This window comes from Macrobrachium nipponense, chromosome 31 (genome assembly GCF_015104395.2).
Source record: "Macrobrachium nipponense isolate FS-2020 chromosome 31, ASM1510439v2, whole genome shotgun sequence".
Taxonomy (NCBI): Eukaryota; Metazoa; Arthropoda; class Malacostraca; order Decapoda; family Palaemonidae; genus Macrobrachium; species Macrobrachium nipponense.
Window position 1 is genome coordinate 52,767,088 of NC_061093.1, and position 15,000 is coordinate 52,782,087.

Sequence of the window (15,000 nt, forward strand, 5' to 3'; positions counted from 1 at the left end):
AATTGATCCTGATATTATTACTGGATATAACATTAATAATTTCGATTTAGCTTATTTGATAGAAAGAGCTCAGCATTTGAATTCTGATCGATTTTATCTCAGTAGAATTAAAAATCTACAATCTACCATTGTGAATAAAACATTTGAAAGCAGACAAATGGGAAAAATGATTAATAAAATGGTCAATGTAGAAGGCCGATGCGTTTTGGACGTAATGAATATAATCAAGAGAGAATACAAGTTGCGTTCATACGGTTTAAACGCCGTTGCTGAGCATTTTTTAAATGAACGAAAAGATGATATTCATCACACGGAAATTTCAACTTTACACCATACTAGCGCTCAAACGAGACAAAAACTGGCCATTTATTGTTTAAAAGACGCGTATTTGCCTCTAAAATTAATCGATAAATTAATGTTACTCGTTAACTATATCGAAATGGCTCGCGTAACGGGCGTCCCTTTATCCTTTATCCTTACGAGAGGGCAGCAAGTTAAAATCATGTCTCAGTTACTTAGAAATTGCGCGATAGAAAATTTTATCATTCCATCGTGTCAAGGAAAACAAAAGGTTAATGATTATCAGGGAGCGACAGTCATCGAGCCTGCGAAAGGCTATTATAATGACCCTATTACTACGTTAGATTTTTCATCGTTATATCCAACGATTATTATGGCTCATAATCTATGTTATTCGACTTTATTATTAAAGAATAATAATAATGATAATGATGATGATGATGATCATTATAGTAGGCTATCCAGTGAAGATTATATTAAAACTCCATCGGGTAATTATTTCGTTAAACCTCATATTCGCAAAGGGTTACTTCCCAAAATTTTGGAAAATTTACTATCAGCGCGCAAAAAGGCTAAAGATGAATTGAAAAGGGAAACTGATCCGTTGAAAAGAAAGGTATTAGACGGTCGTCAACTAGCTTTGAAAATGTCTGCCAACTCGGTGTATGGTTTCACTGGCGCGCAAGTTGGTAAATTACCTTGCGTAGAAATTTCGCAAAGCGTCACAGCGTTCGGGCGTGAAATGATCATGTTTACCAAAGACAAAATCGAAGAAAAATATACAAACGCGAAGATTATCTACGGCGATACGGATTCAGTAATGATAAATTTTGGTGTGAAAACTATTCAAGAAGCTATAACATTAGGCCAAGTAGCTGCATCGTACGTTACAACGTATTTTACTAAACCTATTAAATTAGAATTTGAAAAGGTATATTTCCCCTACCTGCTCATTAATAAAAAAAGGTACGCAGGATTATACTATACGCGACCTGATACTTTTGATAAAATTGATTGTAAAGGAATAGAAACAATTAGGAGAGACAATTGTCGTTTCGCCGCGCATTTGATCTCGGAAGTTTTAAAAATGATTCTTATCGAAAGAGATGTAGAAAAGGCCGTCGTTTTAGTAAAAAGTACTATTATAATTAATATTACTTCTCTAAATATTAAAAAGGCCGAGTTGAAGTCTTTTTCATAAACTTGTCAAATTTTTGAAAAAAACATCTTTTGATACATTTTGTCATTTTTTTCTCATTAGTTGAAATTTGATTTATAAATTAAATTTTGTATCATCAACTAGAATATTGTCTATACTATCATATAAAAATATGATAATGTTCCTATCATTGTTATTGGAGCAATGACGGATGACGAAAAAGTGGATTTTTTATTAAACAATATTTTTGGACTATTTGTCATTTTTTTTATCACCAGTTCGAATTTGATTTATAAATTGAATTTTATATTCCCAACTAGCATTTTGTTCATACTATCATATAAAAATATGATAATGTCTCTATCATTGTTATTGGAGCAATGACAGATGACGAAAAAGTGGATTTTGGAAAAAAAAATTAATTTTTAATAAAGTTTCATTTTGACTTGAATTCAACTAGTTTGACTTTGATATAATTAATATTACTTCTCTAAATATTAAAAAGGTCGAGTTGAAGTCTTTTTCATAAACTTGTAAAAATTTTTGAAAAAACATCTTTTGACACATTTTGTCATTTTTTTATCATTAGTTGAAATTTGATTTATAAATTGAATTTTATATTCCCAACTAGAATATTGTCTATACTATCATATAAAAATATGATAATGTCCCTATCATTGTTATTGGAGCAATGACGAACGATGAAAAAGTGGATTTTTTATTAAAAAAATATTTTTTGGACTAATTTGTCAATTTTTTATCATCAGTTGGCATTCGATTTATAAATTGAAATTTATATTCCCAACTAGCATTTTGTCCATACTAATCATATAAAAATATGATAATTTGGTTCCTATCCATTGTTATTGGAGCAATGACGAACGATGAAAAAGTGGATTTTTTATTAAAAAAATTAAAAAAATATTTTTGGACTATTTTGTCATTTTTTTATCATCAGTTGGCATTCGATTTATAAATTGAATTTTATATTCCCAACTAGCATTTTGTTCATACTATCATATAAAAATATGATAATTGGTTCCTATCATTGTTATTGGGAGCAATGACAGACGACAAAAAAGTGGTATTTATAATAAAGTTTCATTTTGACTTGAATTCAACTAGTTTGACTTTGATATGAATAATACCCCTTCTCTTAATATTAAAAAGGTCGAGTTGACTCTTTTTCATAAACTTGTCAAAATTTTTGAAAAACATCTTTTGACACATTTTGTCATTTTTTTATCATTAGTTTAAATTTGATTTATAAATTAAATTTTGTATCATCAACTAGAATATTGTCCATACTATCATATAATATATGATATGTCCATATCATTGTTATTGGAGCAATGACTGGATGACAAAAAAGTGGATATTTGATTAAAAAAAATATTTTTTGGACTATTTTGTCATTTTTTTATCACCAGTTGGCATTCGATTTATAAATTGAATTTTGTATTATCCCACTATAGCATTTTATTCATACTATCGATATAAAAATATGTATAGTATCTCTATCATTGTTATTGGAGCAATGACAGATGACGAAAAGGTGGTTTTTGGATTAAAAAAAGAATTTTTTAATAAAGTTTCATTTTGACTTGAATTGAACTAGTTTGACTTTGATATAATTAATACCCCTTCTCTTAATATTAAAAAGGCCGAGTTAACTCTTTTTCATAAACTTGTAAAAATTTTTGAAAAAATATCTTTTGACACATTTTGTCATTTTTTTATCATTAGTTGAAATTTGATTTATAAATTGAATTTTATATTCCCAACTAGCATTTTGTCCATACTATCATATAAAAATATGATAATGTCCCTATCATTGTTATTGGAGCAATGACGAACGATGAAAAAGTGGATGTTTGATTAAAAAAATATTTTTGGACTATTTTGTCATTTTTTTATCACCAGTTCGAATTTGATTTATAAATTGAATTTTATATTCCCAACTAGCATTTTGTTCATACTATCATATAAAAATATGAAAATGTCTCTATCGTTATAATTGGAGCAATGACGGATGATGAAAAGGTGGATTTGGATTAAAAAAAAATTAATTTTTATAAAGTTTTATTTTGACTTGAATTCAACTAGTTTGACTTTGATATGAATAATAATCCTTCTCTAAATATTAAAAAAAAAGGCCAAGTTGAACCCTTTTCATAAACTTGTAAAAATTTTTGAAAAAACATCTTTTGATACATTTTGTCATTTTTTTATCATTAGTTGAAATTTGATTTATAAATTAAATTTTGTATCATCAACTAGAATATTGTCTATACTATCATATAAAAATATGATAATGTCCCTATCATTGTTATTGGAGCAATGACAGATGACGAAAAAGTGGATGTTTGATTAAAAAAATATTTTTGGACTATTTTGTCATTTTTTTATCACCAGTTGGCATTCGATTTATAAATTGAATTTTATATTCCCAACTAGCATTTTGTCCATACAATCATTTAAAAATATGAAAATGTCTCTATCGTTATAATTGGAACAATGACGGATGACGAAAAAGTGGATTTGGATTAAAAAAAAGAATTTTTAATAAAGTTTTATTTTGACTTGAATTCAACTAGTTTGACTTTGATATGAATAATACCCCTCCTCTTAATATTAAAAAGGTCGAGTTGACTCTTTTTCATAAACTTTTTGAAAAAACATCTTTTGATACATTTTGTCATTTTTTTATCATTAGTTGAAATTTGATTTATAAATTAAATTTTATATTCCCAACTAGCATTTTGTCTATACTATCATATAAAAATATGATAATGTCCCTATCATTATTATTGGAGCAATGACAGATGACGAAAAAGTGGATGTTTGATTAAAAAAATATTTTTGGACTATTTTGGCATTCGATTTATAAATTGAATTTTATATTCCCAACTAGCATTTCGTCCATACAATCATTTAAAAATATGAAAATGTCTCTATCGTTATAATTGGAACAATGACGGATGACGAAAAAGTGGATGTTTGATTAAAAAAATATTTTTGGACTATTTTGTCATTTTTTTATCATCAGTTGGCATTCGATTTATAAATTGAATTTTATATTCCCAACTAGCATTTTGTCCATACAATCATTTAAAAATATGAAAATGTCTCTATCGTTATAATTGGAACAATGACGGATGACGAAAAAGTGGATTTGGATTAAAAAAAAGAATTTTTAATAAAGTTTTATTTTGACTTGAATTCAACTAGTTTGACTTTGATATAATTAATATTACTTCTCTAAATATTAAAAAGGCCGAGTTGAACTATTTTTCATAAACTTGTAAAATTTTTGAAAAAAACATCTTTTGATACATTTTGTCATTGTTATTGGAGTAATGACGATGACGAAAAAGTGGATGTTTGATTAAAAAAATATTTTTGGACTATTTTGTCATTTTTTTTATCATCAGTTGGCATTCGATTTATAAATTGAATTTTATATTCCAACTAGCATTTTGTTCATACTATCATATAAAAATATGATAATGTCTCTATCATTGTTATTGGAGCAATGACAGATGACGAAAAAGTGGATTTGGATTAAAAAAAATTAATTTTTAATAAGTTTCATTAGTTGAAATTTGATTTATAATTGAATTTTATATCATCAACTAGAATATTGTCTATACTATCATATAAAAATATGATAATGTCCCTATCATTGTTATTGGAGCAATGACAGATGACGAAAAAGTAGATGTTTGATTAAAAAAATATTTTTGGACTATTTTGTCATTTTTTTATCACCAGTTGGCCTTTGATTTATAAATTTAATTTTATATTCCTAACTAGCATTTTGTTATTGGAGCAATGACAGACGACGAAAAAGTGGATTTGGATTAAAAAAAATTAATTTTTAATAAAGTTTCATTAGTGAAATTTGATTTATAAATTGAATTTTATATCATCAACTAGAATATTGTCTATACTATCATATAAAAATATGATAATGTCCCTATCATTGTTATTGGAGCAATGACAGATGACGAAAAAGTAGATGTTTGATTAAAAAAATATTTTTGGACTATTTTGTCATTTTTTTTATCACCAGTTGGCATTTGATTTATAAATTTAATTTTATATTCCTAACTAGCATTTGTTGTTCATACTATCATATAAAAATATGATAATGTCTCTACATTGTTATTGGAGCAATGACAGATGACGAAAAAGTGGATGTTTGATAAAAAAAAATATTTTTGGACTATTTTGTCATTTTTTTTATCACCAGTTGGCATTCGATTTATAAATTGAATTTTATATTCCCAACTAGCATTTTGTTCATACTATCATATAAAAATATGATAATGTCTCTATCATTGTTATTGGAGCAATGACAGATGACGAAAAAGTGGATTTTGGAAAAAAAAATTAATTTTTAATAAAGTTTCATTTTGACTTGAATTCAACTAGTTTGACTTTGATATAATTAATATTACTTCTCTAAATATTAAAAAGGCCGAGTTGAACTATTTTTCATAAACTTGTAAAAATTTTTGAAAAAACATCTTTTGATACATTTTGTCATTTTTTTATCATTAGTTGAAATTTGATTTATAAATTAAATTTTGTATCATCAACTAGCATTTTGTCCATACTATCATATAAAAATATGATAATGTCCCTATCATTATTATTGGAGTAATGACGGATGACGAAAAAGTGGATGTTTGATTAAAAAAATATTTTTGGACTATTTTGTCATTTTTTTATCATCAGTTGGCATTCGATTTATAAATTGAATTTTATATTCCCAACTAGCATTTTGTTCATACTATCATATAAAAATATGATAATGTCTCTATCATTGTTATTGGAGCAATGACAGATGACGAAAAAGTGGATTTGGATTAAAAAAAATTAATTTTTAATAAAGTTTCATTTTGACTTGAATTCAACTAGTTTGACTTTGATATAATTAATATTACTTCTCTAAATATTAAAAAGGCCGAGTTAACTCTTTTTCATAAACTTGTAAAAATTTTTGAAAAAACTATCTTTTGACACATTTTGTCATTTTTTTATCATTAGTTGAAATTTGATTTATAAATTGAATTTTATATTCCCAACTAGCATTTTGTTCATACTATCATATAAAAATATGATAATGTCTCTATCATTGTTATTGGAGCAATGACGGATGACGAAAAAGTGGATGTTTGATTAAAAAAATATTTTTGGACTATTTTGTCATTTTTTTATCACCAGTTGGCATTCGATTTATAAATTGAATTTTATATTCCCAACTAGCATTTTGTTCATACTATCATATAAAAATATGATAATGTCTCTATCATTGTTATTGGAGCAATGACATATGAGCGAGGTGGATTTTGGAAAAAAAATTAATTTTTAATAAAGTTTCATTTTGACTTGAATTCAACTAGTTTGACTTTGATATGAATAATACCCCCTTCTCTTAATATTAAAAAGGTCGAGTTGACTCTTTTCATAAACTTGTAAAAATTTTTGAAAAAACATCTTTTGACACATTTTGTCATTTTTTTATCATTAGTTCGAATTTGATTTATAAATTGAATTTTATATTCCCATCTAGCATTTTATCCATACTATCATATAAAAATATGATAATGTCCCTATCATTGTTATTGGAGCAATGACAGATGACGAAAAAGTGGTTTTTGGAAAAAAAAAAAAAAGTTTTTAATAAAGTATTTATTTTGACTTGAATTCAACTAGTTTGACTTTGATATAATTAATATTACTTCTCTAAATATTAAAAAGGCCGAGTTAACTCTTTTTCATAAACTTGTAAAAATTTTTGAAAAAACATCTTTTGACACATTTTGTCATTTTTTTATCATTAGTTCGAATTTGATTTATAAATTGAATTTTATATTCCCAACTAGCATTTTGTCCATACTATCATATAAAAATATGATAATGTCCCTATCATTGTTATTGGAGCAATGACGGATGACGAAAAAGTGGATGTTTGATTAAAAAAATATTTTTGGACTATTTTGTCATTTTTTTATCACCAGTTGGCCTTTGATTTATAAATTGAATTTTATATTCCCAACTAACATTTTGTTCATACTATCATATAAAAATATGAAAATGTCTCTATCGTTGTTATTGGAGCAATCTCTCTCTCTCTCTCTTCAGTAATCAGCATTTCTTGGTATAAAAATAAATACATGTATATCTTTTTATATATATATTTATTATGATAAGGCAAAAATATCAAACTCTTCTGTCTCATTATTATTATTATTTTTATAAAAAAAACTAATGTCTAAAAGTCTCAGGACGTGTTAAAATTGATTTAAAAAAAAAGAACAAGAATTTTCTCACGAGACAAGAGAGAGAGAGAGAGAGAATTATTAGTTTTTCGATCCTTTAAGACTCTCTGGTGTTTGGGAACGCGATAAATTTCATTATTATTATTATTATTATTTTAAATAATAATAATAATGCATTAACGACTATCGGCAATAATTTGAAAAGATTATTTCTGACGTTTTCTAGCAATAAAATTCTGGAATTTGGTATGTCAAAATGAATAACAATGATATTACCCTTTCTGGAAGGGTTGTCAAGAAAAGGTAGACCATATCCTGAGAGTATCTTCGTCGTCTGAGGTGTGATAATTATATTTTTGAAATCGAGTGTGACCCTTTGGCCTTCCAGAGTAGGGACAGACACGCTGGTACCACACCAGGCGTCTCTGAGGGGGATTTTGGGGTTTGACCGAGTAGATCAAATTAGTATCGTCTCTCTTAAATGCCGGGTGAGGCTTTTCCCCTAATAACGAAAATGATATCAGCGGGCCGGGACCCTTGCCAGGCGACTCGTCTCCCATTCTTTCGAATTTGATGCTCAAAACCATCCTTCGTACCGGGCATAATGTTAATGCTCAAATATTTTCTCTTCTCTCCTGGTGGTATATTTTCCATCATCGCTAACACATTCCGAGTGATTTTCATCTTTTTGATCACTCCTTGAGCTATTTCTTCGAGGGTCACGTACAGGTCCCGGTAGATTGGAGGATCCTGATGATGATGATGATGATGATGATACCTTCCCCCCCTGTGATAGTGTTTGTGATTACAGTTGAAACCTCCCATTCGATGCCTACTGATGCCTCTCCACATCATACGAATATCATCATCATCATCGTCGTCTTCATCATCATCATCATCGTCAGAGTTATTAAAGAAGTGATTAAATTTACCGTGGGTGCCGAAGAACTGATGGAAAATGTCGTCCATTGGACCGCTAGTAGTAGTAGTGGTAGATGTATATGTGAAGCGAGTTTTGGGATCGCTAGTAGAGGTATATGTAAAGCGAGTTTTGGGATTGCTAGTAGAGGTATATGTGAAGCGAGTTTTGGGATCGCTAGTATGGGGGTAGAGGTATCATGTGAAGCGAGTTTTATTATTACCCCCCTTAGGTACCTCCTCATCCTTCATTTTACCTTTCACATGTTGATCGTAACACTCTCGCTTTTTCGCATCGCTCAATATTTCGTAAGCTTGCGAGATGGCTTTAAACCTTTCCTCTGCATCCGATGATTTATTTTTATCTGGATGGTATCTAAGTGCCATTTTTCGGTAAGCTCTTTTAATATCTTCCATTGAAGCATCTTGGGAGATGCCTAGAATCTTGTAATAGTCCATGCTGATGTTGAACTAAGTTTGGTTAGCTGAGCTACAATGCGCATTTTAATATTCAACAATGCTGAATGATATCTGGGAGCTATATCTATATGTAAATTAAAAGAGACAACCAAATATATTCCCCCTTTGGATTTATTCTTAATCAGCGTAATGGATATTAATAGAGTTTTTATGTTTTTGTTTTGTATAAAAATTTTTTGGAAATACCAGTGCTAGCTAGCTAAGGAGGGTTGCATTCTTTATTCAAAAGTCATTTTAAAAAGTTTAAGTAGTCGCTAATCATTTCTCTATCATAAGTCTTTTCAAGAGAATTAATAACTGGCGTATTCTTTATTCAAAAGTCAGTTTATTTGAAAAAGTTTTAAGTAGTCGCAAGGTTTGTAGAAAATAATTTCTCTATTTTAAATAGTCTTTTTCAAAAATGATTATAACTGTATTCTTCATTCAGGAGTTATATACCTATATCTATATAAAATATATATATATGTGTGTGTAAAAATCATTTCTCTATCATAAGTCTTTTCAAGAGAATTAATAACTGGCGTATTCTTTATTCAAAAGTCATTTTAAAAAAGTTTAAGTAGTCGTCGCAAGGTTTGAGAAAATAAATTTCTCTATTTAAATCGTCTTTTCAAAAAGGATTAATAACTGTATTCTTCATTCAGGAGTTATATATCTATATCTATATAAATATATATTATATATATATATATATATATATATATATATATATATATATATATATATATATATATATATATATATATATATATATATATATAATATATATATATATATATTATGTGTGTGTGTGTGTGTGTGTAAAAATCATTTCTCTATCATAAGTCTTTTCAGAGAATTAATAACTGGCGTATTCTTTATTCAAAAGTCATTTTAAAAAGTTTAAGTTTCTTCGCAAGGATTGGAAAAATCATATCTGTATCATAAGTCTTTTCAAAAGGATTAATAACTGGAGTGGAAGTTGTATTCTTTATTTAAAAGTCTTTTTAAAAAGTTTGAGTAGTCGCAACAAGGATTGGACAAACCATTTCTCTATTCAAATAGTTTTTTCAAAAAGGATTAATAACTGCATTCTTTATTCAGGAGTTATATCTATATATATATGTAAAAATCATTTCTCTATCATAAGTTTTTTCAAAAAGATTAATAACTATTCTTTATTCAAAAGTCATTTTAAAAAGTTTAAGTAGTCTCAAGAATTGGGGAAACCAGTTCTCTGTTCAAAAGGATTAATAACTGTATTCTTTATTCAGGAGTTATATCTATATATATAGTATATTATATATATATATGTAAAAATCATTTCATTTCTATCATAGTTTTTAAAAGGATTAATAACTGTATTCTTCATTCAAAAATCATTTTAAAAAGTTTAAGTAGTCGGTCGCAAGGGGTGTAACAATCATTTTCTTCTGGTTAAAAAATCTTTTCAAATGGATTAATAATAACTGAAGTGGTTATATTCTTCATTCAAAAGTCATTTTTAAAAGAAAAAAGTTTTTTTAGTAGTCAGTCGCAAGGGTGTAAACAATCATTTCTCTGTTCAAAAAATCTTTTCAAAAGGATTAATAATAACTGAAGTGGTGGTTATATTCTTCATTCAAAAGTCATTTTTAAAACGTTTAAGTAGTCGCAATGAGTTATATATCTATATCTACATAAATATATATGTGTAAAAATCATTTCTCTATCACAAATCTTTTTAAAAGGATTAATAAATGCATTCTTCATTCAAAAGTCATTTTTAAAAAGTTTAAGTAGTCAGTCGCAAAGAGTGTAACAATCATTTCTCTATTCTGATCACTCCTTGAGCTATTTCTTCAATGGTCACGTACAGGTCAGGATTCTGATGATGATGATGATTTAAAGAAGTGATTAAATTTACCGAGGGTGCTGAAGAACTGATGGAAAATGTCGTCCATTGGACCGCTAGTAGTGGATGTATATGTGAAGCGAGTTTTATTATTACCCCTCTTAGGTACCTCCTCATCCTCCATTTTACCTTTCACATGTTGATCGTAACACTCTCGCTTTTTCACATCGCTCAATATTTCGTAAGCTTGCGAGATGGCTTTAAAAACCTTTCCCTCCTGCATTCCGATGATTTTTATTTTTTTTTATGTGGATGGTATCTAAGTGCCATTTTTCGGTAAGCTCTTTTAATATCTTCCATTGAAGCATCTTGGGAGATACCTAGAATCTTGTAATAGTCCATGCTGATGATGAACTAAGTTTGGTTGGCTGCGCTAATGCGCATTTTATATTCAACAATGCTGAATGAATTATCTGGGAGCTATATACTACATATATGTAAATTAGAGCTTCCTAAAAAGAGACAACCAAATATATTCCCCCTTTGGATTATCTTATAATCAGAGTAATGGATATTAATAGAGTTTTATGTTTTGTTTGTATAAAATTTTTTAGAAATACCAGTGCTAGCTAGCTAAGGAGGGTTGCATTCTTCATTCAAAGTCATTTTAAAAAGTTTAAATAGTCGCAAGGAGTAATCTCGTCTGCATCGTTGCAGATTATAAAATTGTTAATAATTGCAAGTTGAATAGTCAGTCAACTCCATTCACCTTTATTTAACAACAAGTTCGAAAGTCTCTAACACAATACCATATAGGCTAAGTTTATGAAAAGGTTGTTAGAAATGACGAATAAAAAAAAGTCAACTTTCATTCTAGGTTTACATATACCTGTCGATCAAATTCAAGGTTTTTCAAAAGAATTAATAACTGTATTCTTCATTCAAAAGTTATTTTACAAAGTTAAAATAGTCGCAAGGAGTAATCTCATCTGCATTGTTGCGGATTATAAAATTGTTTTCATAATAGTAATAAATAATAATAATTAGTTGCACGTTGAATAGTCAGTCAATCATTCACCTTTATTTTAACAACAAGTCGAAAGTCTCTTAACAACAATACCATATAGGCTAAGTTTATGAAAAGGTTGTTAAAAGAAATGACGAATAAAAAAAGTCAACTTTCATTCTAGGTTTACATATACCTGTCGATCAAATTCAGTGTTTTCAAAAGAATTAATCAACTGTATTCTTTCATTCAAAAGTTATTTTACAAAAGTTAAAATAGTCGCAAGGAGTAATCTCATCTGCATCGTTGCGGATTTATAAATTGTTTTCATAATAGTAATAATAATAATAATAATAATTTGCACGTTGAATAGGTCAGTCAATCATTCACCTTTATTTAACACAAGTCGAAAGTCTCTTAACACAATACCATATAGGCTAAGTTTATGAAAAGGTTGTTAGAAATGCCGAATAAAACAGAGTCGACTTTTATTCTAGGTTCATATATCATATAGTATACCTATCGATCAAATTCAGTCTTTTCAACTGTATTCTCCATTCAAGTGTTTTTTGAAAAAGTTTAAGTATAGTTGCAAGGGCTCTGGGAAAATCATTTCACTATTCAAATAACCTTTTCAAAAAGATGATGATTGCTAACTGAAGTAGTAGTGCTCTTGTATTCTACATTCAAATACCTTTCTCTCGTGGAAATTTCCACTGCGGATCATACATATGATCTCTTAGATTAAAAAGACCTACCAGAGATTAGCTAATCTAGCTTTGAATGAGGAAATATGAATATTTTTGATAAATATAAAATTCTTCATGGAAAACTTATTAGGACTTGCTTGGCCTCTTAACTAACCTACTACCTAACTTTGGACTATCCTTAACAATTTCTAAAGAAGCCTAGAGAGGGTAGCCGGTATCGATCTTTGCCTAATTTTACCCCAAGTATGCGATGGTGGATAAGTACACACACTTTAGATATACTAGCAAAATAGGACTACTACACTGCTGCCGCATCATTATGACAGCTCGTGTTTCTTTAGTGCTAAGCAAGCAAGTCTGTGTATAGAGATTTATTCAGATTCACTGTAAGAGAAAATCCTCTCTGCATCAGTGCTAATCACACAGCTTAAATTTATACCATATTAGATGAAAAGGTTTTAGGAATACTGAAAATGTTATTTTCAATATAGTTACAGAGTATGGACCTATTAATATCGACCACAGCACAATTGAATTTATACATTTGGCTAGGAATATTTTTACTAAACATCTATTGGTGATATATTGGGATAGTATAGGTTTTTTTTAATAATAATAATAAAGATAGGATAGGAAAACAATACAAATATTTTTTAGAATGTTAAGACTCTTTTTAATCATTCTAGAAATTTGATAAAGAATTTTTAAAAGTTCATTACTGTTCTAGGTTTGGCCATAAAGGTGCCTCCAGGAACTCGTCATTCTTTTATATAGACTTTTAAGTATTTGTTTTTCTCATATCACTTGATATAGTGTAAAATAAACCACATGGTACAGAGTGGACCATGTACAATCACGGTATACCACCATTCTCAAGAAAGAAGCACATTATAACGCATCCTCCTGACATCGGAGTAGAAAAGGTCTTTAGCTCCGTTTATCACCAACAACAAAAAAAGTCGAGCCGTCTGATGCTCATCATCTCCGATGCTAGGAGGATGCGTTATAATGTGCTTTCTTCTTGAGAATGGTGGTATACCGTGATTTGTACATGATCCACTCTGTACCACGGTTTTTTTACTCTATCGCCACTTTTGAAAACAGTATTTCGGCAATGTCTCTCACAAACTTTGTTGGTTTGTTCTAAGACATGCCTACGTATTTGAGCTGGTATCTCACATACAAGTTAAATCGTAACACTTTAAGTATAACCACACCACTGATCATTAATAACATTATAGTCCAGGAATTGTTAGGCTGTTACAAGATGTGCTACACTGGTGTATTTTTCAAAAACTTACGGGAAACCCCGTTTATGAGCATGAAAAAAAGAAGAGCTACGCCAATCAGTAGCTAGCATCAGCCGCCATATTGTGTGTTTTGTTTACGTTTTAGCAGCGGCGGCGGCGGTCGTTCGTTCGTTCGTTCGTTCGTTCGTGTATGAAATGCTTTCGAGGACAAACGCACACTTGTAAAATAGCAAGTTGCGATGCGATTTGCATTAGGGACGTAATTATTATTATTATTTATTATTATTATTATACTTATACAATGGCGAAATAATCTCGGTTAGAACATCTGATTTCAAACCAAAATATTTTCTCTCTCTCTCTCTCTCTCTCTTAACGAGGCAAATTTTGTGTTCTACAATTTTCTCTCCTTTTACTTTGCACAGTTTGAGTAATTAACTCAATATTTAGGAAAGATTTCTGTACAAGAAATGTAATATTTCTCCTCTTATCGCTAATTTTGACCACTTTTAATTCACCTGGAAATTATGCTTAGGTAACTAACTGTAGGTACGCCTCCTTTCACTCTCAGTCCGACTACCGTTATCTCGGCGAGTCTGGCTGACAAAGGCTTTCCATTCATATTTTTATATGCTTACTCATATGCTTTATCCCTGTATCATGAAACAATGTAATTAATAAAACTAAATCTGCCCAAAGCGGACGACGATAGGAGACAATCGTAAATCTCTCTTTCTCTCTCTCTCTCTCTAACACAAGCCTGACAAATCTCTCTCTCTCTCTCTCTCTCTCTCTCTCTCTCTCTCTCTCTCCCTTCTCTACTGACACATTGAGCTAAATATATATAGTATTTTAACATAAAGCTAGTTCGTATCTCACAACAAAATTAGACCAAACGCAAAGAATCGTATATCTACAAACTTCTAGGATGCATGTCGTCTCACTGCCAAGGCCACTATAACGGTGTTGCGCCTACAGACAGTGAAAGTGTTCGACAGCACAATACTCCAGTGTTGTTCACGTTATAAAATAGACTTATTAATTAATAATACATAGACTTTGCCTGTTCCACTC

General features: G+C 29.2%; 1 protein-coding gene and 1 pseudogene across 1 annotated transcript in view; one reads left to right on the forward strand and one right to left on the reverse strand.

The window, feature by feature from the left end:
- Positions 1-1,501, forward strand: part of LOC135206844 (DNA polymerase delta catalytic subunit-like) — a 33,513-nt gene extending 32,012 nt beyond the window's left edge. Inside the window, exon 2 of the mRNA XM_064238331.1 lies at positions 3-1,501. Coding sequence (XP_064094401.1) covers positions 3-1,501 — 1,499 coding nt within the window. The remainder of the gene's footprint in view (positions 1-2) is intronic.
- Positions 1,502-1,895: 394 nt separating this feature from the next.
- On the reverse strand, positions 1,896-8,718 carry LOC135206845 (dnaJ protein homolog 1-like; annotated as a pseudogene).
- Positions 8,719-15,000: the final 6,282 nt, after the last annotated feature.